This window comes from Aquila chrysaetos, chromosome Z, assembly GCF_900496995.4.
Source record: "Aquila chrysaetos chrysaetos chromosome Z, bAquChr1.4, whole genome shotgun sequence".
In the NCBI taxonomy this organism is placed as follows: Eukaryota; Metazoa; Chordata; class Aves; order Accipitriformes; family Accipitridae; genus Aquila; species Aquila chrysaetos.
The window spans coordinates 83,901,362-83,927,555 of NC_044030.1; the positions used below are offsets into that span (position 1 = coordinate 83,901,362).

General features: G+C 45.3%; 2 protein-coding genes across 16 annotated transcripts in view; one reads left to right on the forward strand and one right to left on the reverse strand.

Moving 5' to 3' along the window:
* Positions 1 to 8,572, forward strand: part of KATNAL2 (katanin catalytic subunit A1 like 2) — a 31,275-nt gene extending 22,703 nt beyond the window's left edge. For all 9 annotated transcript variants that reach the window (XM_030003944.1, XM_030003945.1, XM_030003947.2 and 6 more), the window contains 3 exons: positions 6,555 to 6,717; positions 7,689 to 7,791; positions 8,120 to 8,572. In XM_030003944.1, the coding sequence (XP_029859804.1) occupies positions 6,555 to 6,717; positions 7,689 to 7,791; positions 8,120 to 8,259 (406 nt within the window). In that variant the 3' untranslated portion in view covers positions 8,260 to 8,572. The remainder of the gene's footprint in view (positions 1 to 6,554; positions 6,718 to 7,688; positions 7,792 to 8,119) is intronic.
* Positions 8,573 to 9,471: 899 nt separating this feature from the next.
* Positions 9,472 to 25,743, reverse strand: HDHD2 (haloacid dehalogenase like hydrolase domain containing 2). Of its 7 annotated transcripts, none has more exons than XM_030003952.1 (8): positions 25,380 to 25,601; positions 24,711 to 24,829; positions 22,750 to 22,851; positions 19,908 to 20,116; positions 17,371 to 17,455; positions 12,436 to 12,652; positions 11,984 to 12,047; positions 9,472 to 10,988 (listed from the first exon to the last, which is right to left on the reverse strand). In XM_030003952.1, the coding sequence occupies exons 2-8, from the start codon at positions 24,722 to 24,724 to the stop codon at positions 10,885 to 10,887; spliced, it is 795 nt and encodes a 264-aa protein (XP_029859812.1). In that variant the 5' UTR covers positions 24,725 to 24,829; positions 25,380 to 25,601; the 3' UTR covers positions 9,472 to 10,884. The 7 variants fall into 7 exon arrangements, with proteins under 7 accessions (XP_029859812.1, XP_029859815.1, XP_029859814.1 ...); XM_030003955.2 differs by having other exon boundaries at positions 22,750 to 22,855; XM_030003954.2 differs by lacking the exons at positions 24,711 to 24,829; positions 25,380 to 25,601 and adding an exon at positions 25,609 to 25,743.
* Between the last annotated feature and the right edge of the window lie 451 nt (positions 25,744 to 26,194).

The following is a 26,194-nucleotide window of genomic DNA, read 5'->3' on the forward strand; positions in this document are numbered from 1 at the left end:
GCTGTTGCTGGCCGTAGGGAGCGTCCAAATCTGAATGACACAGCGTGTGTATCCACAGCTGCTTGCTTTTGGATACTTGTAAAAAAGCCTCAACTCTTAGTGCATATTTTGTTTTGTATAACATACAAACACACTTCTCGGTCATGACACACCACCTAACGTTCTCTCACAAAGTTTCTGGTTATGCTTTATTCCTTTCCTCAGCTGGTCCCCTTTTTGGCAGGCCAAGCTGAAAGGCCAAGGGAACAGGCAAAGAGAATTAAACAACAGAAGTGATGTTGGTGCCTCAGAATTGAGGCCCAAAGGTAATATTTTGCATCAGTCCCATGTGGCCTGTAAGCCTGACCCATTTCAAAACATGTTGGTGCTGAGAAGCCCGAGTCCTTCAGAGACACAGGGGGATGTGGGTCCCCAAGTCTCCATGGCTCTGTGGATGGCTCTGCCATACAGATTTCCTGCATGATGAACAAAAGGGTGTTTTACCCCAGTCCATCATCTTTCATGAACTTTGTGGGCAGTGTTCACATCGCATAATTTTGGCACCTAAGGTAGAAGGCAAGTTTCTCCTGCTGTGAGACAGTCAACAGCGAAACAACAGATGCAGCAATTCAGAGCAATTGAGAGACCCACAGGGGTCATCAGGGCTGTTTAACATCTTCATCGATGACTTGGATGATGGGACAGAGTGCACCCTCAGCAAGTGTGCAGATGATACGAAACTGGGAGGAGTAGTTGATAGACTGGAGGGTTGTGCTGTCATTCAGAGGGACCTCGACAGGCTGGAGGAATGAATGAGCCCACAGGAATCTCATGAAACCTCGAGAGCTGGTGATCAAACACTGGCACAGGTTGCTCAGGGAGGTTGTGGAGTCTTCATCCTTGGAGATGCTCAAAACCTGACTGGATGTGGCCCTGAGCAACCTGCTCTGGCTGACCCTGATTTGGGGTTGGACTAAATGATCTCCAAGAGATGCCTTCCAAGCTCAGCCATTCTGCGATGCTGTAAATCAAAGCAGAGGCCTAATCTAGGTACCATGAGAGTAATTCAAAGTATTTCTGTCTTCTGAATGTAAGAAAGCCTAAGGGGGGTGGTCCTCTAAGTTAGGCATAGAGGCACAGTTGCTGCATACAAACAGGCAGTGTGTTACCCTTCAGGATCCCTCATTAAAAATAAATTAAAATAAATACCTAAGAACTCACTTGAGAATTACACAGTTCTCTGATATAAAGGCTGGAGTTTCTGTCATCACGGGAAAAGATCCAGTCTACCTCCTTCTACAAAGCCCTGTCTTTCCCTCTACGTTTTCTTTCCTAATGCAAAACCTTATGTTTCCCATACAGTCAAGGAAGAGTGCTTCTGAGAGCCACCAGGCAGACATCTTACCTGCTGAAATTCAAGTGCCAAAGTGGCAACATATTCAGAGGCTTTCATCTGCCTCTCTCTGTGGCCTGCCCAGGGTTTTCAGGCTCTTTAAGTAGGAGAATGGCTGTGTGGGCACCTAAAATTTATGTGGAAGCAAGATGTACAAGTTAGGCAGGTTCCTACCCTGGCCCAACAGTGTAAGCATAAAGCCATCACTGGCTTTTATAGCCATACTAGTGGAGTCTGTGTGTTAGTTTGGGGGATTTATGCCTTGGACAAACTCATGAATTTAAATCAGTACAAAATCCACCCCATTTTGTGTTACAGTATCTACGTGGAAGGAACTGAGCAGAATTTGATTTAATTATGTTCTAGCTGTGTAAGAAAATGCTGAAAAATAAATAGCTACTGGGTGTGTGAACAGTTAAGTTTGAAAGAGAATTAATACATTAATAATCCATTTGTCTCTTTATGGTTCGTTAATAATACACTATAAATGTTTATGTTACTGTAGCATCGTTACCCTTTTAGAAAGAGAAACTGAGCAGTGCACTGCACCTTTCTGTGGTCTCTTAAATTATCCTGTGAGTAGCTAAGCTTCACATGTAATGCTGCAGCATGGCAGTATTAAAAAGGATCAGATGTCTTTAGAGGATCCATGTCTTTCTGCTCTTGCACACTGGTTTGAAAGGAAAAATCGGGTATTTGAAACCCACCGAGGAAGAGTTCAGCGATAGCAACTGGTCTGAGGGTCACCATGTGGCTGGTGCTGGATCTAGGGATCTTGGAGATGTGTTGATGTCAGCGTGAGGCTGAACTCTCTCTGTATGCTTCTGTAAAAAGAGATTCCTGCATGTATCTTGTTAACATGTGTCTGCCTTATGCAACCGATAAACTCTTTCTGGAAGAAAGTCATGCAAAAATTACAGAATACAGTTTTGAGTGTTTTACACATTTGATTTTGGATCATTTTGCAAATCTGAAGTGCTAATTTCTGCAAAATTTCTTCTTTGAAACATCAAAAATGGCACAGCTTTTTTCAGGTAAATCCAAAATGACAAGATTTCTATTTTGAGGGAACTGCTGCCACATAAAGCTGGTAATTTGTGCTGGTACGAGGGTGGCAGCTGAGCCACTGTGAGAAGCCAGCTCCCGCTTTCGCAAGTTTTATACCTGAGAGCTTAGAATTTCCTTTTGGATTTTCTCAACATTGCTCATGGGCAGGTTGGATTTTGCTCTTTCTTAAGCAAATCCAACCTCTGAGTGTAATGACTCAGTTGTCTGGCAGAAATGTGCCTACCACAGAGAATATGCTTTAAAATATGGCTGAGTGTATGCTTAGAAAGGTGTTTTACGGGGATGGAAAGCTTCTGAAAGCCATGAGCCTCTCACATAATCATCAAGGCTCACAGCCTCGAGGCATTTGGGAGTATCTGCTTCCAGAGCGGTCGGTGGGGTTTGAACCCCCTTTAAGATCTCAACTATATATTTACAGATTATTTTTATGTGTATTAGGCAACATTCAGTCCTACTGTAAGGCTGCATAGGGATATTTCGTAACAGAGTTTCAGAATACCTAGTACTACAGTTCAAGGTTGTGGCTTCACAGCACAGCCCTGTGTTCTTGCAAACATTTGGTATTAAGCTGGATTTCAAGAGATCTGTTTAACTTGGATATTTGTTGATCATGAAAAAAATTAGTACCAAGCTGCTTTTAGATGAATGAAAAGAAGCCTAAACAAAGCTCTTTACGCTGCACTGCAGCTATTGATCTTCCTCTTCAGCCAGCGCTTGCTGCCCAGCCTCGCTTCCTGCTGCTCATCAGCGAGGCACTTTCTATTGACAAATTACTTGTTGAAATGATTCAACATAATTAAATAAAATAAAGGCCTTGTTAGTGAAGAAATAAAGTGATCCTTAACCCCATAGTGAATGCTTCCTAATGTATTGGTGCATTCAATTTGACTTCCATTCCAGTGCTGCTTTCTTCTCCCTCCCCACCCTCAGGGTGGGGGAAGCTTTGGTGCAGGCTGATAGACTCTTCCCTTCTTGTCCGAGCTGAGTCCCGTTGGAGCCGTGAGCGCGTGGCCAAGATGGATTCAAGGAGAGGTGGGCTCTGAAACCCAAATCAGATCTGGGATTACCCCGTAGTGAGCCCTTTCCCTCCCTCTCAGCGTTGCGCGGTACTTACGGTGGAGGAGAGCGAGGCAGGGAAGCGGAGGACGGTGTGGGGAAGCCCTGAGAGGAGCAGGAGAAGACGTGGAGTGACTACAAGCCCTCGGCTTGTGGGGGCTCTGCCTAGGCCGTCCGCACAGGAGGATGGGAGGTGGGAAGCATGGCAAGCTCGCTCATTCTTGGTGCCTTTTCCTCTAGAGCACTGCGGTGATGATTGCACTAAGCAGGGATTAATTATGGACCAGTCAGCCCTTATTGCCATTTCTGGGTTCACCTCTGGAGTTGTTGAGGTCTCTTAGTTTCTGCCTAAAACGCAATTGTTACCCTTCTTCCTTCTGGAAATGAAAATAGGTGTCTTGTTTATCTTCATGAAATTTGGGAGTGATGACACGGCATGATGCCATGTGATGTCAACCTGGGGGAGCTCCAAAAAGTCACCTGCTTTTATAGGTCCTGTACAGCTTTGTGTATCTTTTCGTGAGCATTTCTTAGTACTTGTATTGGCTATTATTTCAGAGAATATTTTGGTTGGCTCAATGCTTATTATTCTATTCTGCTTAATGTTACTTAACCTTGCTTTTGATCACTAACAAAACAATTTAGCAAACAACCTAAACATTTTAGATAACAAAAATATTATGTCTTTATTTTCCTCTTTAGCCAAGAAGCAGGGTCACTGTAACCTTTCTGGATAAATACACAGAAGTTGCTCTATCAGCCGACTTATTTACAGAACGTGGCTAGGGAGCTTATGAACTGTGATCTTGGAGGACACCCCAGGAGTGCTCTGAAGCAGGAGGAATGATGGAAATGCCATCATTTAGAGGATTTGTAGGGTATTTGCAGAGACTCTGGCTGCGGTTGTCCTTTGCCTGCAAGGGCGGTTTAGAGTACCTGCGTGGGCACCTCTAAAACCCTGAGTGCTTTTGCCCTGTATATGCAGAGGATGGCAATACAGATAAATAACAGCCGAGGCGTTGGTCAGCCAGAGAGTAGTCATTTCCAGCCAAGCAAAGCAATTTTGAGGTGAAGTTGAGCTGAAAAATAAATTTTGAAAGACAGTGGGGACTAACATGGTTCTTTGGCCGTTCTGGGTGGGACCCTGTGCGAGAGGTGTTGTGCTGAATGTTGGACAGCATCTTAAAACAGCCTAAAAATATCGATGATAATAATATCAATATACCAACAGCCATTGATTAGCAAACTCTGGTATTTACTTCTGAGGCCTTGGTTAAGTACTGGGATGGATCTGAGTGAATTCATGTTGTCCTCTGAGTTCCTATTAATCCGGTTTTCTAATCTTTGCTTTCGTTGCCCATGGCTCAGTGCATGTGGAACAAGCTCTCCCAAACTGAGAGGTCCTTTCTGGGGAGAGGGACACTTCTGCTCTCACTGAGCCGAGAGCCAGATGTGCTGAGATCTGTGGAAAACTTAGGCAGGCACCTAGATGGGGATTTGGGAGCACATTTTTAGTTTTCTTTATCGTGTGCTATGCCAGTAGAAAACATCTGCTTTTAAAAAATAGGGACGCAGTCACCAAAGGTGACAGAAATAATCTCTATGGGTGTGCTACAGATCTGTCTTGAGCTGGCTTTGAGCTCCCTGTAAATTAAAGAGGAGTTTCATACAAGAAGCGTTGCTTGAATGTTGACTTTGCTGGCAAAAAGATTTCACCCAGGGAATCGGGGAAGGTAGAGGCAGGTTTAAGTGTACCCACAGTCCCAGATTGCAGGTGCAGTCCTCCAAGAGCTGGCTTCTGCTCAGCCAACAAGGGTGGAAATGGTGCTTAGGGCTCCTGTTTTTCTGTCCACACAAGACACAGTGAAGTGAGCTTCCCTTTGATGAGAGTTTCTCAGCAGGTGTGAGGACTGAATTATATTTTAAACTGAAATAACAAGTGACTGAATGGGGCCGGTAGAGAAAGATTGGTACAGCACCTGGAAGGATAATAGCTCAGAGCAGCTCCTGGAAGGCACTGGAGACTTATGAGCGAGTAAATATTTTGTAGCAGCTATTTCTTCTTGAAAATTTTATGGATGACTGGGGTACTTGTAGACTGTTCCCATTACACAAGTGACAAGGGATGAACTGGAGTAGGAATTTGTATTCAGTTGTTTGGTTGTGTTACCATTAGCTGCAAACAACTGAAAAGCACTTGGGGAAAAAAACTAGATTAAAATGAACTGTTTGGATGTGTGTCAGAGAGGAGCTGGTGTGCTGGGCGTACCAGGACTCCTGACACTTGATAGAATCTGTGGCACTGGCAAGAAGGACTATTTCTAGATGGTGATGAAGCGCATTGAGAAAGGAACAGAAAGAAACATTCCTTTTTCTTTCAAGCTTCCTTTGTTCATCACAAGCAAGTAAAAATGAAGAATAGTCCTAATATTTTGTATTTTACCTTTTTGTTTGTTTGTTTGTTTTGTTTTGACAAAACACCTCTATTGGTGTTGATGTTGACAGCATCATGGTTTTTGGCTCACTGACCCATTTATCCAGCCTGTCCATCCTTCACATGATCCTTTTTATAGGGATATTTTCCTTTGTGGTTGTATTATTTGTAATTTGTATTGCAGGAGCAGTCTCAGATCAACATCTTGTTCTGCCATAAACATGGCCCTTGCATCTGAGACCTTCAGTCTGTATTTTATACCTACTGAGCATCCCTTACAAAGTAGCAGTTAATTAGTCCTGACAGTGCCCTAGACAGACAATTTGTAGTGTCTCCTTAATAGCAAAGGGAGAAAGGGAGAGGTTGTTACTGATGAGTACCAGCACCAGGGAAGATAACTACAACTTGTGATTGTTATTGTTAAGCCTCATTGTCACAAGCCAGCATATTGCTAACAGGAATACACTGGATAATTAATACTTTTTTTTTTTCCTCCAAAATTAGGTTGACACAGTTACAGGTGGGGTTGAAAAATGTCAGTCCCTGCAGCGAGGAGCTTGCTGTCAACGCCACGTCTCCGCAACGAGACGCGCTGAGACGATTCCTCTCCTCCTTTGCTTGCAGGGAGTTAGATTCTGCCATGCTGCGGCGGTTGGAGAAGAGGATTTTGGTTGACCTCCCAAGTAAAGAGGCACGGCGGGTGATGATCCAGCACTGGCTGCCCCCTCTGAGCAAGAGCGGAGGCGTGGAGCTGAGAACGGATCTGGACTACAGCTTGCTGGGCCAGGTGAGACAAAACTGCAGCAGGGACAATGCCCACTTGGTGCTTGAGGTCTTTCCGGGTGGGAACCGTAAGCAAGAGTGACATACATCACCCACAGCGGTGGGATTATGTTGTGGCAGAAGAGGTCCGAAGCAGAGGATTGGGACGGCACCTCCGTATACAGCAGTTGCGACGTACAGAGCCGGGGGAAGGACCGCAGCTCAGTTTGAGGCTCCAGCGAGACACGGGGCTGAGCATTTCACAGGCACGTACCTGGCCGTGGAAATCACTGGTTTCACGCAGCTCTGCTTGCAAAATGGTGTATTCTGATCCTCTCTGTTGGGCCAACTTTTCAGCCTTAAATACAGGGAGACTTCCAGCAACAGTGTATTTTATCACTCTTCTCAGCAGGCTGGGAGCACTTCCAATTCATCGGGGTAATGAACAGTTAATTGTGTAGGGAAGGTTTGTCACAGCTCCACTGCTGCGGGAGAAAAGAGCATTTAGACAGTGAAGAGATTCACTAAATAGCAGGCTTTCTTCATTTAGCCCTTTGTCACATCCTGAATTCTTTGAAAATATCTAACAGCTTACCCAGTTGGCCCTTTTTACGTCCGTTCACAGAGACAATACTGCTCAGTTTTTGTTTCATCAACCTTAATGAGGAAATATAGTTATTTTATTAACAGGAAAGCTGGGAACAGACACAGAAAGGCAGGTTTTATCTGACCTACAGAAAGTTGCCCTACAGAAAGAAAACATCCAGTATTTTCCTTGCTCCTACAAGGTACTGTGGGCACTCAAGAACAAGCAATGTAAGTTGAGGGGAGGGTACACATAAAAATATGTATGTGTATATATATACACATATAAATATATTTCAGACAGGAATAGACTTTACAAATATTTTATATAAATATATATGCTTGTAAATGCCATTCCTGTCCGATTTGTAAGGCTATAAGCTGCAATGTATCATTCTGATCCCGTTACAGGAAACAGATGGGTACTCCGGCTCAGACATAAAACTCGTGTGCAAGGAAGCAGCCATGAGACCAGTGAGGAAAATCTTCGATGCTCTTGAAAATCATCAGCCAGGTACCACAGCTCTGAGAAGAGAATCTGATCTGGGAAATGCTGATGATCTGCTGTAGCTCTAGAAATTATAATGTTAACCCCAGCAGGTGGAGCTCTGTTATCTGCTTAGAAAAGTTTTAAACTGTACATCTCTAAAGCATCTACCTAAGCTAACATTTCTGAAAACCAGGCCTTTTTTAAAAGCTGTCAGTATCTGTGCACCAATATGAATTTTTCTTTATCTCACTAGGTTTATTCTGTTATTTTCGTATATTAAGCGTTGCATTAGGCAGGGACATAAATCAATGTCTTTTGGTAATAGTAACAGTATTTAATCAATTCTCTTTAGGTAACAGTAACTTACCCGTGATCCGATTAGACACGATCACAACAGCAGACTTCCTGGATGTGATCGCCCATACCAAGCCATCAGCAAAGAATCTAAGCCAGAAGTACACTGCTTGGCAGAGAGAATTTGAGTCAGTTTGACAAGAAAAAAACCCAAAGATTGAAAATTTCCAAGACTTTTGCTATCCAAAATGGCATCACCTTGCCTCCAAAGGATCAAACAGTGATGGGGAAGGAAGTGCTGTTGTTTCCAGGAAGGAGAATGCAGTGAGAAATGTCAGGGGGAAATCTTCACTTTCAAAATTTAATGGGGATGGGGGCAGTGTTTGGGTATTTTTTATTAGCCATTTTCAATGACCACTCAAAAAACATTCGTCATGGAAATAATGTAATGGCAGTTGCTATGTAATGAAGACTCCAGCCTTAATTTTATGTATAAAGACTTAAGAGATTGCTTGCTTGTCAGTCTTTATTCATGATAGTTGTTTACAGGTTTGGGGTAGAAGAACTGGAGCAGAAAGCTTGTTAAGAACAGTTAGATGATTAGTGTAATTCTCCTTTTCTGAGACTCACTAGAGCATCACAATCAGTGCGGCTTTACCTGCGCCCTTTCTAATGAAATGTAAGTGACTGCCTCCAGTGAAATCTGGGACCTTAGCAGTGCCTTGTAAATTTGGTTAGTTTGTCATTGTTTTCAGCTGACATCAAAGCCTTGATGTGCCAAATGTATTACTTTCCAGTTGGTTTGGGGTATTTCCAAGGTGGAAAAGGCAAGGAATTAGAGGAACTTGGGAGATAGAGAAGATCAGCAGATTTAGGCTGATCTAACTAGAAACTGGATTGGTGGTTACCCACTCATTTGCAACCAGTCATAAAATGCAAACGGTGAGTCTTTGCAGCACAGTGGTAAATACAAGCTGGGAGACTTTTCTGCTTATAACCATGGCCAGGTAAGCAGTCAGGACTGCCACGTGTCCTGCAATCTTTTAAACAGAAATTCTAATCAGTCATGTTTTTAGGCTCTCGGCTCTCACTGCTGCCTCTCTCTTACCTTCCCTTTTGCTTGCCAAGAGAGTTAGGTACCCTCTTTGCCGTTCTCCCAGTGTTCTCCTTGCACGGGCTTGTGTGCAGCTGCTTTTCTAAGTACGTACCATGGTCTTGCATGCTTTCCAGGACCTCTGAAGCACCGACAGTCTCTTTTTCTTCCAGCATCAGTCACGTTGTCAGAAGCCTTTATGGGAAATGTCTTCACAGGATTTTGCTAATAGATCTCTTGCCTCCTGAACCTGATTCTGACTACGGGCCAAAGCCCTCCCTGACGTACTCCAAGCAGAAACCAACACGGGTTCAGAATTGTTGGCAGGAACGCTAGATGCGTGAATTTATTCAAAACTGTAGGTTACAATTTATGAGGGCATGCAAACAGTATCTAAAGACAGCTTTTGTTCCTGGAGGTTTTACTGTTCCTACTGTGTTTCTACTACAAAGTCTACTCTGTCCACACATTCCATCTCGGACAGTGATTAAATCTGAATGTAGGCAACCACCCACCAAGTGAGACTGCATATAGATGCTCTTTCATGTAAAGAGAGCTTCCCATTCGTTCATCACAATGATTTTTCTTAACAAGAACAAGCATGGCTCATTAACACAAAACTGTATTTTCAATAAGGTCACTACTCCAGTAATGTATAATTACAATCTAATAATTTAACACTCAGGAGCACTGTAAAACAACTGTAAAGGACTTTGATTATTACAGTTTGCAAATGGACCAGAAAAGCTATTTACCATCATTACAAAGTTGGTTCATATTGGGGGATTTAGCACATAGGAAAAGCACTGCATACTACAGAATTAAATTTCATTTTACAGCTCTGCTAACCAACTGTGTAAAAATTAGAATCTGTCCCCATGGCTTGTAAAGGATTTTTCCCATAACATTAAAAAGAAACAAAAAAACCCCCAACAACAGTGAAATTTTGCAACTGTAGCATTAATAGGACCCTGCTGAAGTCTAATTTAAAAAATTCACAGTCTCTAAGGCTTTTAATACCAGATTTTTGTTTCTGTACCATTCTTTTTAATAACAGCATCTAATTAAAACATCTGTAAAATGCTGACAGTTTTAATTTTATGTAAAATTTGAAAAACAAAACCAGGATCTGTTCTAATGAGAGGAAAGATATCAACAGTAGTTATTATTAAACAATGGTGATATTTTAATTTAAAAGTCACTTCTAAATGTGCATAATGTCTACCTTTAAATTACAGCAGAGCAGAGGCATACTCAGTGAAATCATTACAGGCTGACTAAGGCTCTGTTGTTAGTCTTTGAGCTTTATTTACTTGAGTATTTCCAGTGGGTTTTTTCAGTTTAGCTTATTCAGCAGAAGAATGTGACACTTTCCAGACAGGCCTTTGCATCAGTTATTTCTTGAAAACTGAAAATAAACAGAACTCTCTGCCACGTTCCCTATGTTGTTCAGGAAAGCGGCTGTGTTGGTTGTAGCCTTTCTGTCTCACCTGCTGGGTGTCCGCGGTCCCTCATCACGTCCTCGTGAAACTACTGCAGGAAAGGGGCTCTGCTGTGACTGCGCCGGGGCCCACACTCATCCTCTGCCCTTTCACAACTCGAGTGGAAGGAGCTTACGGCTAGGTTTCTGATGCAATCCATGCACTGATCCTGTGACCTTAATTTTTGAAGCAAGAGGAAAGGAAATGATGCAAGACCGCGATGTTTCTTCAAACTAACTAGTCCCTTTCTCATAGCAGACGCTCTAGGATATGTTCCACTGCCTCTGGGAAATTCTCACAGGTTAAGTAAGGAGCCGGATTGATTTTGTCTTCATCCGCTGGTCGATATTTACCTGTAACAGAGTCACAAAAAGATGTATTTACCAAGCTCCTTTGAGTATCCTTTTTTTCCCTGAAAATTCCAGTCCCTCCTTGGATCAGTAACAACCAGACACAGTAGGAGAACTGCTCATCTGAGGTTCTCCTGCAACAATCCCCCAAGTCTTCCCTAAACAAACACTGAGCCTTACTGCAGATTCCTCCAGGAGCAGCTCTGGTTCAAAATTAGTGTTACCTATGCACCACTCACTCACTGACTATTCGGATATTTGTGTTGTAGGTTCTTGAAATAATAATGTTATCATCTTCCCTTCAGGCTTTTATGAGGAAGAGTACGATTACTTGCTTTCATTTTCAACGTGGACTGTGTGGTGCGAGCAGCTGCCACCTCGGAAAGACCTTACCCAGTCCATGGTGCCATCAGTAACATTGATAATACCTGTCAGGTCCCCTAAGGTTCCGCTTTTGTCTGAAGCAAAATGACTTTTATAATTACCAGTGTAATTACTAGGGAATATCACCAGAGTTCCTGAATGATCAGAGGTTACATTGCTGTGACTGATTTTGGCAATCAAAGATGTCACAGTAACAGTTCTCTCTGTTCTTTGATTAGTGCTCAGGATTTTAGAGTCATTAGAGGAAAAAATTCATACCTACAAGATCAGCCGCCCCCATTTATTACTTTATATCATCCTGCTATCAGTTCTGGGTCTGTGCTCTAGCCCTGTTGTCAAAACATTAAATATAACAGCCTATCCTGACTTAATCGCAGTCTACTGCTTGCCAGGCTGCCACGCTGCAGCCGAGGAAATGTATCTGATCTGCTGCATTCACCCCAAAATGCACGGGGCGATGGACTCGGGGTCTCCCAGCAGCCCCTCGGTGTAACAAACTGCAGGAAGAGCACCAGGGCTCAGAGCGTACCTTCGCTTCGGGCACGCGGGCTGCCAGTACCACATCACTGAATGCACCACTGTCTCCCGAAATGACCGCTCCATCGGGTACTTACCGGTCCTCACCAAAATCCCACGCATGCCCGCGTTCTGGGCGCCACCAACATCATCCCTGCAGTCCTGGGGCAGAACAGGAGATCGGCTAGTTAGTGGACACAGACACTATTTGTTAACAAGTTTTTCATGACATTCGCTGCTTTGCACATCACTAACCAGCCACTTAAAAGCAGCTACACAGACCCAAATCGTTTAGCTGCCTATTAGACAAACTGTCACAGGAATGATTTACTACGTGCTTTTTGCCTGACCGAACAGCAACTGAAGTAAGAGAACTAACCCCATGGACTACACATTAAATCCTGCCAGTTTTGATGGTTCGATTTTCACCCCTCGTTTAATCCCAGGGCTTTCAGAAAGATCAAGTTCGCGGCATTTGGGAGGCACCACACGCGGTGGAGATAAGGACTACGTTAACGGGCAGGTGATAAGGTATTTGGTCCCCACGTACGTCACCAATCATGACAGCCTCCTCCGGGGCACAGCCAGTCCCCCGCAGAGCTTCTAAGAAGAAGGTTTTCTCCGGCTTCCCCACCACTGTCGCTTTGGTGTCTGTCGCGTATTCCAGCCCAGCCACAAAAGGTCCGGGTCCCAGAGCCAAGCCATCTTTCTTCTTGAAGTATCTGGCTTTATGTATAGCTATAAGAGGAGCCCCATCCAAAATCAACCTAAAGAATGAATGAAGAAGGAAGTACAAAAATTACATTTAAAACCCCCAATATTTGCAGCTGAAGGCCTGAAATGGCTTTCATTTGAGTTGATGACACTGACTCTCATGAAGCCCCAAATTATAATGCAAGCTAGCATTCATTTGGAAAGTTAAAGTTCCTTCCTTTCTTTTCCCCAGAAACAGCTAATAAAACAAATCCCCCAAATAAAGAATTTATTATCTTGAGGATTTTAACAGGTAACTATTTTTAAATCCTGTCTCTCTCTCTCATGCACTTAGGTCCATTACTCTCAGCAGCCTCACTTTTCACTAAGGCAAACATCCTAACATTAGAACCCATCTGATTTCCCCACGCAAATATTTTAAAATACATTAACCACGGGTAGTGGCTGGAGGTAGCAGTTTGATGGCCACAGCCTTAATCTCCTTGCCTGGACTGAGAACACAGCAGTGCTTTCAGGCTGCTGCTGCCAGGAAATCTGCAGCCCAGCAGTTCTTGGGGCTGTTGGCGTCACCTGTAACAGCCGAACAGCTATGTGTATCCATCAGAGACGGGTGTTCAGGTGAGTCCCAAGCAGAAGGTGAATCATTTTACCTTAACTTTATATTTTAACATTGGAGGAATTACAGTAACAAGTTACACGAAAAGGCACAGAGATATTAGGCGCATTCACGTCCCACCAAATTCCCCAGTAAACAGCGCTATTACTGAGCCTTTTAGAAACAAAGCTGGATTTGGGCTCCTCGCTGTTGGGAACCAAAAATTCCAGATAGTTCAAAGCAGCAAGTCACCAGATTCCAAACACTTCTGAGCGCAATAAAAGGGTCATAATGCTCGGTATGGCGGCATTCCGGGAGGGTTTTGGCTGGGCACAGCACCTGGGAAGCGGGTGCAGCAGTGGTCAGACAGACTGGGAACTGCTCCCTGCCAACAGCTGAGATCCTCCCACCTTCCACGGGCCCATTTCTGCCCCTCCTCGGGGTTCCACAGACAGCATCTCTGCCTGCCAGCTGACCTAGCTGTTAAAAACCTGCACAGAACATGGGATTGTCTGGAGCGGGTGGAAAAATGGAAGGGAAGAAGTAATTAAGAAACTGCTGTTAACCCACCAACCTCAGTCAGCGCCTCCTTAGCCTCGCTACCCTGTCACCCCTGCCGATCCACTTCAGGTCTGCTTGAGGGCTCCTGTCTAACGCTCGCCTTGTAAAACCCTTGTGGCAGCGAGCGTGTCTCGTCAGTGCACACAGTGCCTGAACAGCGGACCCATGACAGCAAAGTAATAAACGGGAGTTTAAGAGGGCTCGCTTTCACAGAATCTGGACCTAATCTTTGATTCTTCCATTTCTGTTACCTGCCTGGTAGCTTTTCCTTACAGCAGACACATCAGCTACCTGTCCCGCAGCAAAGGGAAGCCTGTGTAGCTGCTGCGCTACAGAAATCCTCTCAGTGCTACCAAGCACAGCAACTTTATTGCAGTCCTCCCCCTCCCCAGCCTCAGTTTCAGTGCAACAAAAGCCCTCCAGACAGTATCTATAAAAGTTGAGGTAATGACTGCCAAACGCTTCCCGTTCGATTTTACAGCACCTTCTGCAGGTACCGAAGCGACTCCAGTCTAGCAAAGCTGGGGGATAGAGGAGAAACATTGGCCATTATCTTCAGGGCAGAAAGGAGGATTTCTATTCCTCTCAACCCTGCCTGATTTACCAAAAAACCACCTTTAAGAAAACAAAGAAAATCTTGCTTTGCCCCTTCACTGCCTTTCTGGAGCTCTGCTGTGGCTCTGCTCAAGGAGGCTGGCCTAGGTGAGTTGTATGCTCCTTCGAGGACGTCTCCTCCTTCCCACATGTTTGCAGAGCAGCCTGGGTACTCTGAGCAGTACATAAATGATAATATTTCATTTCACTTAATTATCACAAAACGCTTCTAGTGAAATCAATGCCTTCCAAAGCAAGCTCAACAAGAAGAGGGCTGGCATGTGTATCTGTGAGCAGCCAGATATGTTCACGATGGGAGGATGCCTCTAGGATACAGAAAAATTTAATTTGACAGCAGCACCACAACCACTTACATTCAGCAGTTTGCAGGAAAGATCTCACCTGAGAGAATTGCTTTAAATGCAGCACCAAATCCCATGTATACAAAAAGAGAAATTTAGTCTCAGTCACTTCAAATGGTGCCTAGAGAACGGCCTTACTCCGTGTATCTCATTTTGGGACTCATATTGGGTTAGATTTACCTAACCTAATGTTGGATATCAACCGAGTAGTTGCCTACCACATAATTAGTCAGCCTGGGCTCTTCACAGTCAGTGGAGAGGAAAAAGCACTTCTAGGGCACAGTTCAACTGTCCTATTTTAAGCACCACTAGGGGACAAATGAACGATGCCTCACAGGCACCTCCTCTCTCCCTCAGGAGCCCAGGTCACCAGCTCAGATACAGGCATCGGCACTGTAGATACCTGCATTTAATCAGATTCACCTTAAAGTTTTGCTACGAGCAATGCAAATCCCAAGTGACTTAATCATCTGAGCAGTAAAGGACAAGGAACGCGGACACGGCACACGGCTTGAGAAGAAGAGAATGTGGCCAATAGTTAGAATTTCCGTTAGACCAAACAAAACTGACACCAGCAAAACAGTTTACCCTCAATAGAGGGCTGAGGGAAAAACCCAGAACAAGTCAGTGAGATGTTAAAGATCAGCCAGAGCCCATCCTAGGGCCTCTGCCCAGCCTGAAACACAGGACCAGGAAAAGACCAGGCAAATCCAGGACAGATTCACAGAGGATGAATGAAATCTTCCTCCAGGCAGACAAGTCAGCCGAGCAGCTGGGAATGCATCTGCACAAGGCAAGGTGATCTGAAGGACTCGGCTCAATACTCAGCCGCACCACCCAGACAGCCCTGGATATAGGATGCGCAGGCAGCACGGGCTCCGTGCTACCCCCTGAATACATCTCTCTTGGGCAGCAAGGCCATGCTGCGCCCGCCGCAAGGGACTGGATTTGGCCTTCAGCACCTTCCCTCCATCACCAGAGCTAGTGTCCAATTTCTGTGTTTAGCGCAAAAAGCCCAAATCCAGCCTGGGACAACCTCACCCACCTCCACAGGGCCAGTTCTGCAGGCTTTCCTCTGTGTGCTGGCCTGGGGAAGCCTGGGGCCCTCAGGGACTCTGAATGTGATGACTGGTTTCTTGCTGCGAGTGTTCCAGTCTCCAGCCCGAGGCAGCTAACGACTATCATTCAACAGCTAATACATTCGTGACAGAAATATCAATAAATAAAATGATATAAGCACTGGAATACATGATGGTTTAAGTTCACGCAGTTGTGAAATTAGAGTCCACTCATGAGTGCGCTGTAAAACTCTAAAATCAATCCCATCATTGGCAACATGCACTAATGACGCTGCCCAAGAATCAGTTTGGGTCAATACATGTTCTTATGACACAGAATTGGCATGCAGATAAGGACAGCATTGGCTTCCTACTCCAAGGAGCCTCCGTAAGATACTAGTGAGCAGTAATTGATACTCCCTCTTCAGATTTAGTGGTCATAAAGACAGATTAAGGTGCTTGAGATCAGGTTTTTTTCAAATTCCAAGGTGAAAAATTGTGTGCTAGCCATCACCCCGTGAGCTAAGAGCGGAAAGGACTGATTGCACATATCGTAGCACGGCACGGAGTTACCCAGTGTGTGACGAGATGTCCTCTTTGGCCCTGAGACAGCACTGAAGTCAGTTACCAGCTGCCCACGGAGGTTAGCACTCCCGCAGCTGGGAGTGGGTGCTCCTCCTCCGTTACAAGGCCAGGCCGACCAGCTCGCCCCAAACCGCTGCGGAAGGACAGTGGGCTCAGAGAGCTCCCAGTGAAATGAAAGGGAGGCACGGCAGGCTCTGTTGGGGTGCAGGGTAAGGGGCATGTTCAGATGACCCTTGTCGGCGCGTTTCACAACAGACAAAAGGCACATCACCGGGGCTAAACTCAGCAACAGGCCCGTGTTCAAGTCTTTGAAGCTCAAGTTAAAATCAAGAGTGCTGTGCTGAGCTAGAACTAGAGAAGGACACATGGCTGTGCACCTCTGCACATACTATTGCATCCTCACTCATGTACAGTCACAGATAAATTTTATCTGATTTACCCCTTAATCAACACACAAACCAAAGAGCTTTAGAAATAAGACAGACCGGATCAGATCCATAGTTCATCTAGCCCAGCATATTGTGCTGGGTACTCCCGAACACAAAACGCTTCAGAAGATATTGCTAGAAATCCTGCACTAGGAAGGTAAGGAATAATCTGCCCTAAATACTGGATTTCCTTCCCTATAATATTTGAGCTCCAAAGGCCGAGGTTTGAACATAGAAGCCGTCTCCCAAATACTTCCCAACATCCTTGGTTTTGTGTATTCCTTTTGAAGCATTGCTAACTTTTTCACCTCAATGACAACCGTGACTGTACTTCTGTAGTTTACTTACAGACTGAAAGCTATGAAGACCAGGGCTGGACTGCCTGAAGTTCATGGTTAAGGCCCCAAACTCACCAAGGTTAGTGGCGCTCTCCCGGACACGGAGGAAGACACCATAATCACGCTACGTAATGGTGACATTGCTACCACCCTCTTTTCCCCATACGAGAAGGATTTCCTCACACATGTGGAGGTACAGAGCCCAGCACAAGACAGCCGCCGCTCAAAAAGCCACGAGGGGCTGACTTACCGAAACGCTCTGTTCATCATCTCATAGTGAAAGTGCTCCGGAGCCAGTCCTACCACCACTGCATTGGGGTCATCAGTGGCTATCCCTAGAAAATCAAAACATGACTCTGAGGGAACAGAATTTTCTTCATACTTAGCAGTACACAGTCAACAAATGCAATGAATCACTTTACAGCAAAAACGAGCATTTTCTGACACAGACACATCACGTAGGCTAGTTTTATGTCTTTTAGAAATGAGGAAAGCGTCTGTGGAAAAGGTGGTGTTCTATCCAGACTCTGCTATCCTTCACACGAACACAACTCTGCAGGTGGATAGCCTTAACAGCAACTGCTGAACAGTGATTCTCTCACTGCCTCCACTGAAATGCAGCAGACCACACAAATCACTTTTTTAACTGAACAACTTTCTGTTATCTGAGAATCCCATTCTCCATATATTTATCTACTTTGTAAGACAGTAAAGCAGGAAGATTAGTGAATTCCATCCAGTTTTTCTATTCCCCCTAGTCACAGAAAACTCCACTTAGGGTATAAAGCTTGACTGTTGTTCTACGTATCAGTCTGGTTATGATGGCAAAGATGGTATTGCAGCATGACCTAGAAGCTGTTACACTAGATTAGTTTTGGCTCTTCTGGAAGGTCTTTTTTTTTTTTTTTTTTTAACGTGGATTAGTCCCCTCGAGAACAGCTTGCACCTCCTTTGTCCTGCACTGCTCTGGAGGAGCATGGCTGTTTTTACATGGCAGTGCCACCTCTGAACAGAACCAGCAATGGAAGCAGAGTAACATCTACAGGAGAAACACGAGTACCAGAGAGTTTTATTTACGACAGGTTAAGTTACCAGCTGCATCCTGCACTTGCTGGGGTTTTTTTCCGCCTTCACACAGCATATCCTCTACACCTTTACTGGGACAACTAGAGCTCCTGGGTCTCCAGAGAGTGTCATCACAGCCTGCTGGCTGACGTCTCCTGCCGCGTGTCCTTCAGTTAGCTCAGAAAGCAAAATGTACACTCAGAGATGCCATGTGGATTTGTGAAACCACCCAAAGGCATCTGGGTCCTTTAACCAAGAATGGATTACATTCATCCATCTGTGACCAACTTTATAGAGAGATGAGCCAAGAATAGTTCGATAGCAGCCATTAAGAGGAATTTAAAGCATTCTCCATTGTACTTAAATGTTTCAAGAGCAGCACCGACAGAATGCGAGCCAAACCGCTCACAGCAAAAAGAAACAGAACAATCACAAATAATGCCACCAATGTACTCTGCTGATATCTCTCTTTGCTGTCTTTTACAAAATTAGCATCAGCTACTGTAAAACTGACGGAAAGATCCCAAATACATGGAGATTAAACTGATTTAAATGCCTTCCGTGAAATAGCTGCTGTCTCTGCTGTTTCCGACCCAAGAAAGCCTTCCCGAGAACACAAATACAGAATATTGCTGGGGGCATATTTCTCTGGATCCGATGTTAGGCAGAACAGATTATCAGGTTTCATTGCTCTCAGAGCCCACAGAGGCTTTTCTCCTGTACACTTATCTTTCTGAAGATTACTGACTAGACTATGGCACTAAAATTTAACAGGAAATGTCTAGCTCCCAGCAAGATTAGAACCTACTTAAATTACGCAGCCACAAGGATTTCAGTTCATAAGGCAAGGGACAGGGAGCAGTGGCAAGCCATCCACATTTCTGCTGCCTTTAAATGAAAGACCAAATATACAATATATGGTTTTCAACTCTGAGTATGTTAAAAACGTGGGTATCTTCACTACTGTTGAAACAACGATGTGGTTAAGTCAAGCACCTGCCAGACACGTCCAAGTTAGAATTTATCATCTTCTACCCCTCTTACTGTCGAGGGAGGGAAATGGGAACATCTGAAAGTAAAGCAAGTTTTAACCAGGTCTTTAGAGATGACAATCTAGAGAAGTCAGGGTGATGAGCCTTCTGTCACCAATTAAGGTATCAGAGTACATGGAGTGAGACCTAGATGTTCAATACAAGATAAGTAACAATAACTACCTGGAGATTTTACATTTAATAATAATCTATTAAGGGAAAATAGCCTCCTGTGTGCACCTACACACTGGCTTTTCAGCTCTTCACAAGCAAAACCTCTGTGCAATAGCTGAGGGAACCCTGATTTCCAACAAGTTGACACAACCTTGCTATAAAACAACTCAGCACTGGTAAGTGCAATAAATCTCCAATGATCTAGTGAGAAGTATTACTCTTTTTTTTTTTTTTTTTTTACACTGGAAATCGATAAAAAGTATTGAGTTTTACCCAAATTGCTGACTATTTGAAGGCTCTGGCTGCCATTTCCACTACCCCTCAAGAAGCTACGACTTCAGACTGTTGAATGTTAATTTAAAAAGAAGAAAGGACCTTTATGACTCTGGAGAGTTCCACATTTCAGGTTTCATCACGGCTAGTGGTATATATATGATTGTCATTCTACAAAACAGAGCACACTATGTTTCCTTAGTTGTTCAGTAACATCCCCCATGCTGTTTTCTGACCACCTCACCTGTGAAATCAGGCAGGGCCTTATCATCCACCAGGAGGAGAGGCCGCACCTGCCTTTGCTCCAGAAGATTTCTGGCTGCTGTCAGAGACGTGAAGATCTCATTTTCTGCAATGTCAAATCCCAGTTTTGTCAGCCTCTCCAGCAGGTCTCTCTTGCACTCCTTCGTTGTATTCGTCACAAATCGAATGGTAACCGGAGCGCTGCGCAGCCTGATGAATGAAGAGCAAAGGCAAATTGGCCACAGCATCCTTCTATTTACACACGCGAACGTCTCTCTGGGACTGAAAAAAGACCGCTTGTCTAAAGGCTGCAGATGAAAAGACTGTATACATCCCAGAGTACTGGTGCCACACAAGAACCATGAGGTTTTTAACTTCTGTGGACTGGAGGACAATGTGCAACAGATGGCAAGAATTATAGCTACCAGAACAAGACCAAGTCTCCCCTGCTTTGCTTCTACCAGGAAAAGTCTGGAGGAAAATGGTGATTCCAAACTCCATCTTCACAACAGTAGCAAACACATCTATGATCAACAACAACTAGTTTGAAAAGCCTTTTAATTCAAACTAGATAATAAACCAGCCCTGTGTTCTGGATCAACAGCATCCTGAACCAAAATAAATAAACAAAAGAACCTTGTTGCTAAATTAATATATTGAACTCCACAGGCTGGGTGAATTTCACAGCAGCTGTGGCTCATTCAGAGATGCAGGATGCTCTAGGAGACTGTGTTACCTGTGTGGCAATTTTATGTCAGCTTTTGCAGCCATTTCTCCCTTTACTGAGGAACACCAATATCACATAAAACCACATTATTGCCCTACACTGACAGTACATGCTACCAAACAATCAAATAATTTTAAGTGACAATTTCAATGGCGTTCCCTTTAATTACTCCCCCACCATCACTTTCTCTGTTTGTTGCTATAGAAACAAACTCTGGCATCACGACTGCATGGAGAACATCAGGATAAAGTTGGTCAACGCTGGAGACTTGCTTGCACCTGCCACTTCTTTCTCTTGTTTGTCAGATACGCTGACCCTTCACAAGTATGAACTGGTAAAAAACTCCCCTGGTTGCTAATAAAATAAAAATTCATGTTTGGGGTTTTTTTCCTATGGACCTCAGTACTGAGAAGTAACCCTAAAAATGGAATCTATCCATTTATTCCCTATGCAAGCTGCATGCCAATCATTTCAGCTTCTCTTTAGGAAAGCCAATGACATGGATTAGCAGAAAAGAGCACAAGAAAACATTTTTTTTCAAACCTCTAAGCAAAAAGACCTGGCTCTTCCTTGCAGTGAAATGACACCTGCTCTCCATACCTGTGACAGCAGGTTGAAGCTGACAAACAGCACCAGATTCTCTGCACCTTATCCCTTCGCTAACCCCCTCCCTTGCCAAAGCCAGGACAGGGCCTGCATAAGCACGGCTCAGTAGGAATCAAGGAGAAGAGAAGACAAAAGACAATCAGTGGCTTTGGAAAACAGTTTGTCTTCTGATTCTACAGAATCTATTTCTTCTGTCCAGTCTAACGCCTGGGGGTTTGGACGTGAGCAGCAGACAGATACAGATCTCAACAGCATCACCGCTTCATATAGATACGGATTTTTGAGAACGCTGACTCTCACCTGGCGCAAGTTCTCCCTGCATCATGAAACACCAAGCAGACATGGTCCAGTGAATTAAAAGGTAATGAATGAGTACCCAATGCTTTAGTAGTTTTTACTTCCTTGCAATTTTACATCTTTAGGAGATAATTATTTCCACAGAATTATTTGTGAAAAGAAATGCAGAGTTTCCTAATCCCTCTGTGAACTTTTCCTCTGAGCAACAGTCTAGCTTTATAAAAATCTAAGCAGCCAATACAACTCCAGTAAAAACTTCTCATCCTTAATTCAACCCCATTCCTCTCCCCTGATTAATTCTTACTGTCCCAGCATCTTAAGGTGTCCTCCCTCCCTCACCATGACAGCATACATCACTTTGTGTTTTTCTTCACCCATTGCAAGATGTCTTCTCCAGGAAAAGAGTCATAACACAGTACAAAGATCCCTGGCGTGGCATATCCTATTTTGCCACTGACTCGGCCAGATTAAGTCATTTTACTATGCCTCAGTTTCTTTAGGAACCCTTTCATCAGAAGAGAAAGAGGTACTTAACTGTCCTGCTTAATAATGTGTTGAAATTCCTACAAAAGATGGGCTGTATTATCAAATGTTTCTCCAACTAAAAAACAATTGAGGTTGTTTACCTAGCAGAAAGAAACTTTAAAAATAATAAAGCAAAGCCTTGGCTGAAAGACCAAATGAAACGAGAACTCTGCAAAGGATGCCTTGCTCACCAGGCCAAGCTATTCTTTCTGTTATTCCACTCTAGCTCACCACAGCCCTAAGGGCTCAGGCATACAATCAGGGTTCTGTAGTTAAACAAAGCACCGAGGAACAGCTCAGCTGAAGTGACTTAGGTGTACATAGGGTAATTCAGATTAATTTAACTACTTTCCACTTCGGTTAAGGCTGCAATCCCGTATGAATTAGCCAAAACATTCTGAATATTAAGTCTTCTTCTATCTAGAAAAGACTTAGATAAGACCTCGAGAGCAACTTAGGAAAGCTGCGGGGGCTCAGGTGATACATGGCAACTTTTCAGTATTTAGGCCCTTTACTGATTTCTCTTGGTATTAATACAGGTATAAATAAAAGCAGAATTTGGCCACATATTTGCTCATTGACAACAGCGTAAAAAGGCAGAAGCTTCAGGCCCATTTACTTAAAGAAGAGTCTTTGTGCAAACAGCGCTGATATAACCTATCAGAGGAAATCTAAAAAGGTAGCTTGCCTTTTAAGAGCTTCCTGCGCGCCTGGCACAGCTGAGTCTTCAATGTGAAGTGTACCGCTGAGATCCACCAAGACAGTTTTCAGCGCACGCCGAGCTGCCATCCTTCCTTCCCCAGGGAAAAGACAAATAAATGAAACAACAAAAAACTGGTTAGCAGACAATGGATAATAAAAATAAGGAACTCAGTTAAGCGCCTCATTTGTGCCAAGCCCGGTATTACTCAGAACATTACTCGCAGTATTAAATGGGCCCCTTTAGACAGAGAAATAAAAGGCAGTGTTTAAAAAAAATACATAATTGATGGGGTGGTATTTTCCCAAAGACTCTATATATGGAAATCAGGTGCTATTTGGTTTTTAAGTGCCTTTATTTGTGCACGTCAAAAAATTCTCTAAACAACTAAGGCTGCTGAGAAGAGGATCATTAGGTCTGGTATTGCTGGTTCAAGGCCTCAGCAAGCACATTTTGGCAAGTCCCATTGACACCAGTGGCGCTGTTCAAGTGAAAATAAATATAATACTACTAAGCGATGATACGGTGCTCTGACTATAAAGCTCAAAATGCTCTGCAAAAGTGGATATTGTTCATTTTATTTTTGTAAGCAAGATCTAGGGTGATCTAGCCCACAACACAATTCAGATGCCCCAACTTTTAGGCTATTCGGTGGTTGACTACCTGTGTGACAGCATGAATTTGCAGACTGTTAGCCTGGAAGCTCTTAGGGCTCACAGATATTCAGCACCCCAAAGGGTTACTCCCTCCTCTTGCAAAGCAGACAGTCAAGCAGTTTTTCTACAGCAAGCTTCTGTGTCACACAAATAGGTACATGAGACTCAGCCCAAAATAGAAGCCAGCATTCAAAGGGTAAAGGCACTGGGGAAGAAAACAGTGAGGTCATGTGCAAGTCATCTGGCTAAAAAGCTGTCTTCAGAAACTAGTACTTCTCCTTATGTGTGCTGCAAGTGCTGTATTTTGCTCCACAAGCAAGTTTGCTGAGCTATGTCTTAGCAAACGTCCAATATGGAAGCTTTTCTCCTCTCTGTTAGACAATAACGACTATCTGATCTGTCATCACTAGCAAGTCATCATGATTTTATTGTGGAGCTGTTTTGATTACAGGCAGAAGTAACATGTACATACTTTTAAAAAACAGGCAGAGTAGTCAACACCATGATTAGAACCTGCCTTAATAAATTTGATTTTCTATCAGGACAGTTTTATCAATGAACAAGATCATGTGAACTTGATGTCTCAGGTACAAGACACGCACAGAAAACTTTGAGATTCCACTTTCATTATTCCTGCTGGTTCCCTGCACTAAGAAAAAAATATATAAATGCTTATTTTATAGTATGTCTCTTCCTACACAGGCCAAGGTTAAATGTCTATGATACAAAGCTGATAACAGAACTCCTAAGGGAGCTTCATCAATTGCATGGGAAAAGAGGGCACCAGGTTTCTAAGACACCTTCTCTGAGTAAAATACTTAGTGCAGACAAAGTGCCTGAACAGAATGGAATTTGCATGACTCCACTTTATCTCCCATGACAAAAAAACCTCTCTTCCCTCAGGCACTTCAACTCTGGCACAGGGAATTTTGAGTGCTGAGAGAGATTAAAAAGAGGACTGAAGAAGGTGCTATTGTATAAATTCTCTAGCCAAAGACACACGACTGCAGAGCAACTGCACCGTGCCTACATAGATAGCACAGCTAAGGACAGGGACAGAATAACCTAGGTTAGCAGAAATGGGATTTTTTTCTTCTTCCTCTTTTACCCTAGGTCTCTGTTGGCTCTCCTATTCACAGTGTATTTGTTGGGGTGGTATGGAACTCATTTGCAGAACCAGTTTTCAGCACAGCTGATTTTAAGTATAAAGCTCACGGCCTAGCAAGAAAGTCCAAAAAAGCTTCAGTACCTCAGTTTTCATAATCGCAGCCCAACACATCAGGGGAACCTCACCTTTGTCCTGGCATTACAGCTACAGCAACAGGATGAAGCCATACGATAATTCAGGCTGGTCAGGACAACGAGGGACCATCCAGTTCCACTCCCACCTGGTCTTTGGCAGTCTAAGGGACCTACATGCCGTACAGGGACGCAACAAGATGCTCACAACCTACGGGGAAAGAGGCCTTGTCCCCTTACGGGAAGGCTTGTAATGGCACAGAAGCGTTGGAGCCACGGAGGGGCTGCCCTCCACGGCAAAGGTGCCCGGCGCTGCCCACGCAGGCCCGGCCTCCCCCGGCTCCTCTTCCTCCTCTCCCCCAGACCCCACTGCAGGGCCACCCCACGGCAGGGCCACCCCACAGGGCCCCAGCGAAGCAGGAGCCCCTGAAGCCACTGACGAGCCCCAGGACAAGGCAGCAGAGCGGCCCGGGCCCGGGCCCGGGTCAGGCCGCGCTGAGGGGAGTGGGGCTGCGGGCCCCGGGGCCACCCACCCAGCCCCGCAGAGAGCCCACACGGCCTCCCCCGCGGGCCTGCCGTTGCCCCCTGAGGAGCCGGGGGCAGCGAGTGCCTCCCTGCTCGCTGGGGAGCCCCGGGGCCGGTCCCCTGCCCCACAACGACCTTCGAGGACGGATGCCTTTCCCTCCCTCGCCATATTGGAAAGGGCACGAGGGTACAACTAACCTCCACGCCCCCCAGCCAAGGAAATGGTACGGCCTCTTTCCGCCAGTTTAAAACGGGCAGGTGGGCCGGTCCATTCTCTGGAGAGGAGACTCTCCGAGCTCGCCCGGCTCCCCTTTCCCGTGACGCGGATGGTACCGCCCGCCCGTTCGCGCCCCAAGAAGTCGGGCGGGCGCACTCAGACGAGAGGGGAGGCCAGCGTGGCGGCAGCGGCACCCTCCCCGAGACTAACCTGCCTCCAGCCGCGCCTCCGGACTGCCCGCCGCCTCTTCGGCCCACCCCGCGGGGTCCTCGCAGAGCCGGGGCTGCCCGACCGAGCGCCGGTTCCCGCTTAACCACCGGCGCCGCAGCCGCGGACCCACGGCGGACGCTCAGCCCTCAAGGGCCGGTGTCCCCCGCTGGGCTCCGCAAGTCGCCGACAGGCAGCGCGGCGGGCAGCCCGCGACGGGGCGGGGAGGGGACCACGGCGGCGCTGAGGGGCAGAGGGCGCGCGGCGCCTCAGAGGAAAAGGCGGGAAGCGGCCGGCTCTGCCGCCCGGAGCTGCAGGCTGAGGGGGTGTGAAGGAGGAGCTGGGGGGGGACCCCCAGCGGGCCTAGTTATCTGGGGGTGGTACGGCTTCTGTGCGCTTCCCGGCTGAAGCCGGCCGGCGAGGTGGTGGTGGACGTTTGGAGGCTCAGCTTCCTCCAGCCGCTCTGTTGGAGGGGTGTAACTGTAAGGACTGCGCTTCGCCTGCGGCAGGAGCAAGCCCCGGCCTGTGGAGACCACGCTCGGGCTGTGGTGGCAGCGGAGCGGGCCATGCTCATCTGCAGGAGAGGCAA

Excerpts from the sequence above, each read along its gene's own strand:
- HDHD2 (XM_030003952.1), bottom strand. Across the intron at positions 20,117-22,749 it reads GCGCAGGAAGCTCTTAAAAG|GCTGCGCAGCGCTCCGGTTA; the intron begins GCAAGCTACCTT and ends TTCATTCATCAG. Across the intron at positions 17,456-19,907 it reads GGCCCTGCCTGATTTCACAG|GGATAGCCACTGATGACCCC; the intron begins GTGAGGTGGTCA and ends TTGATTTTCTAG.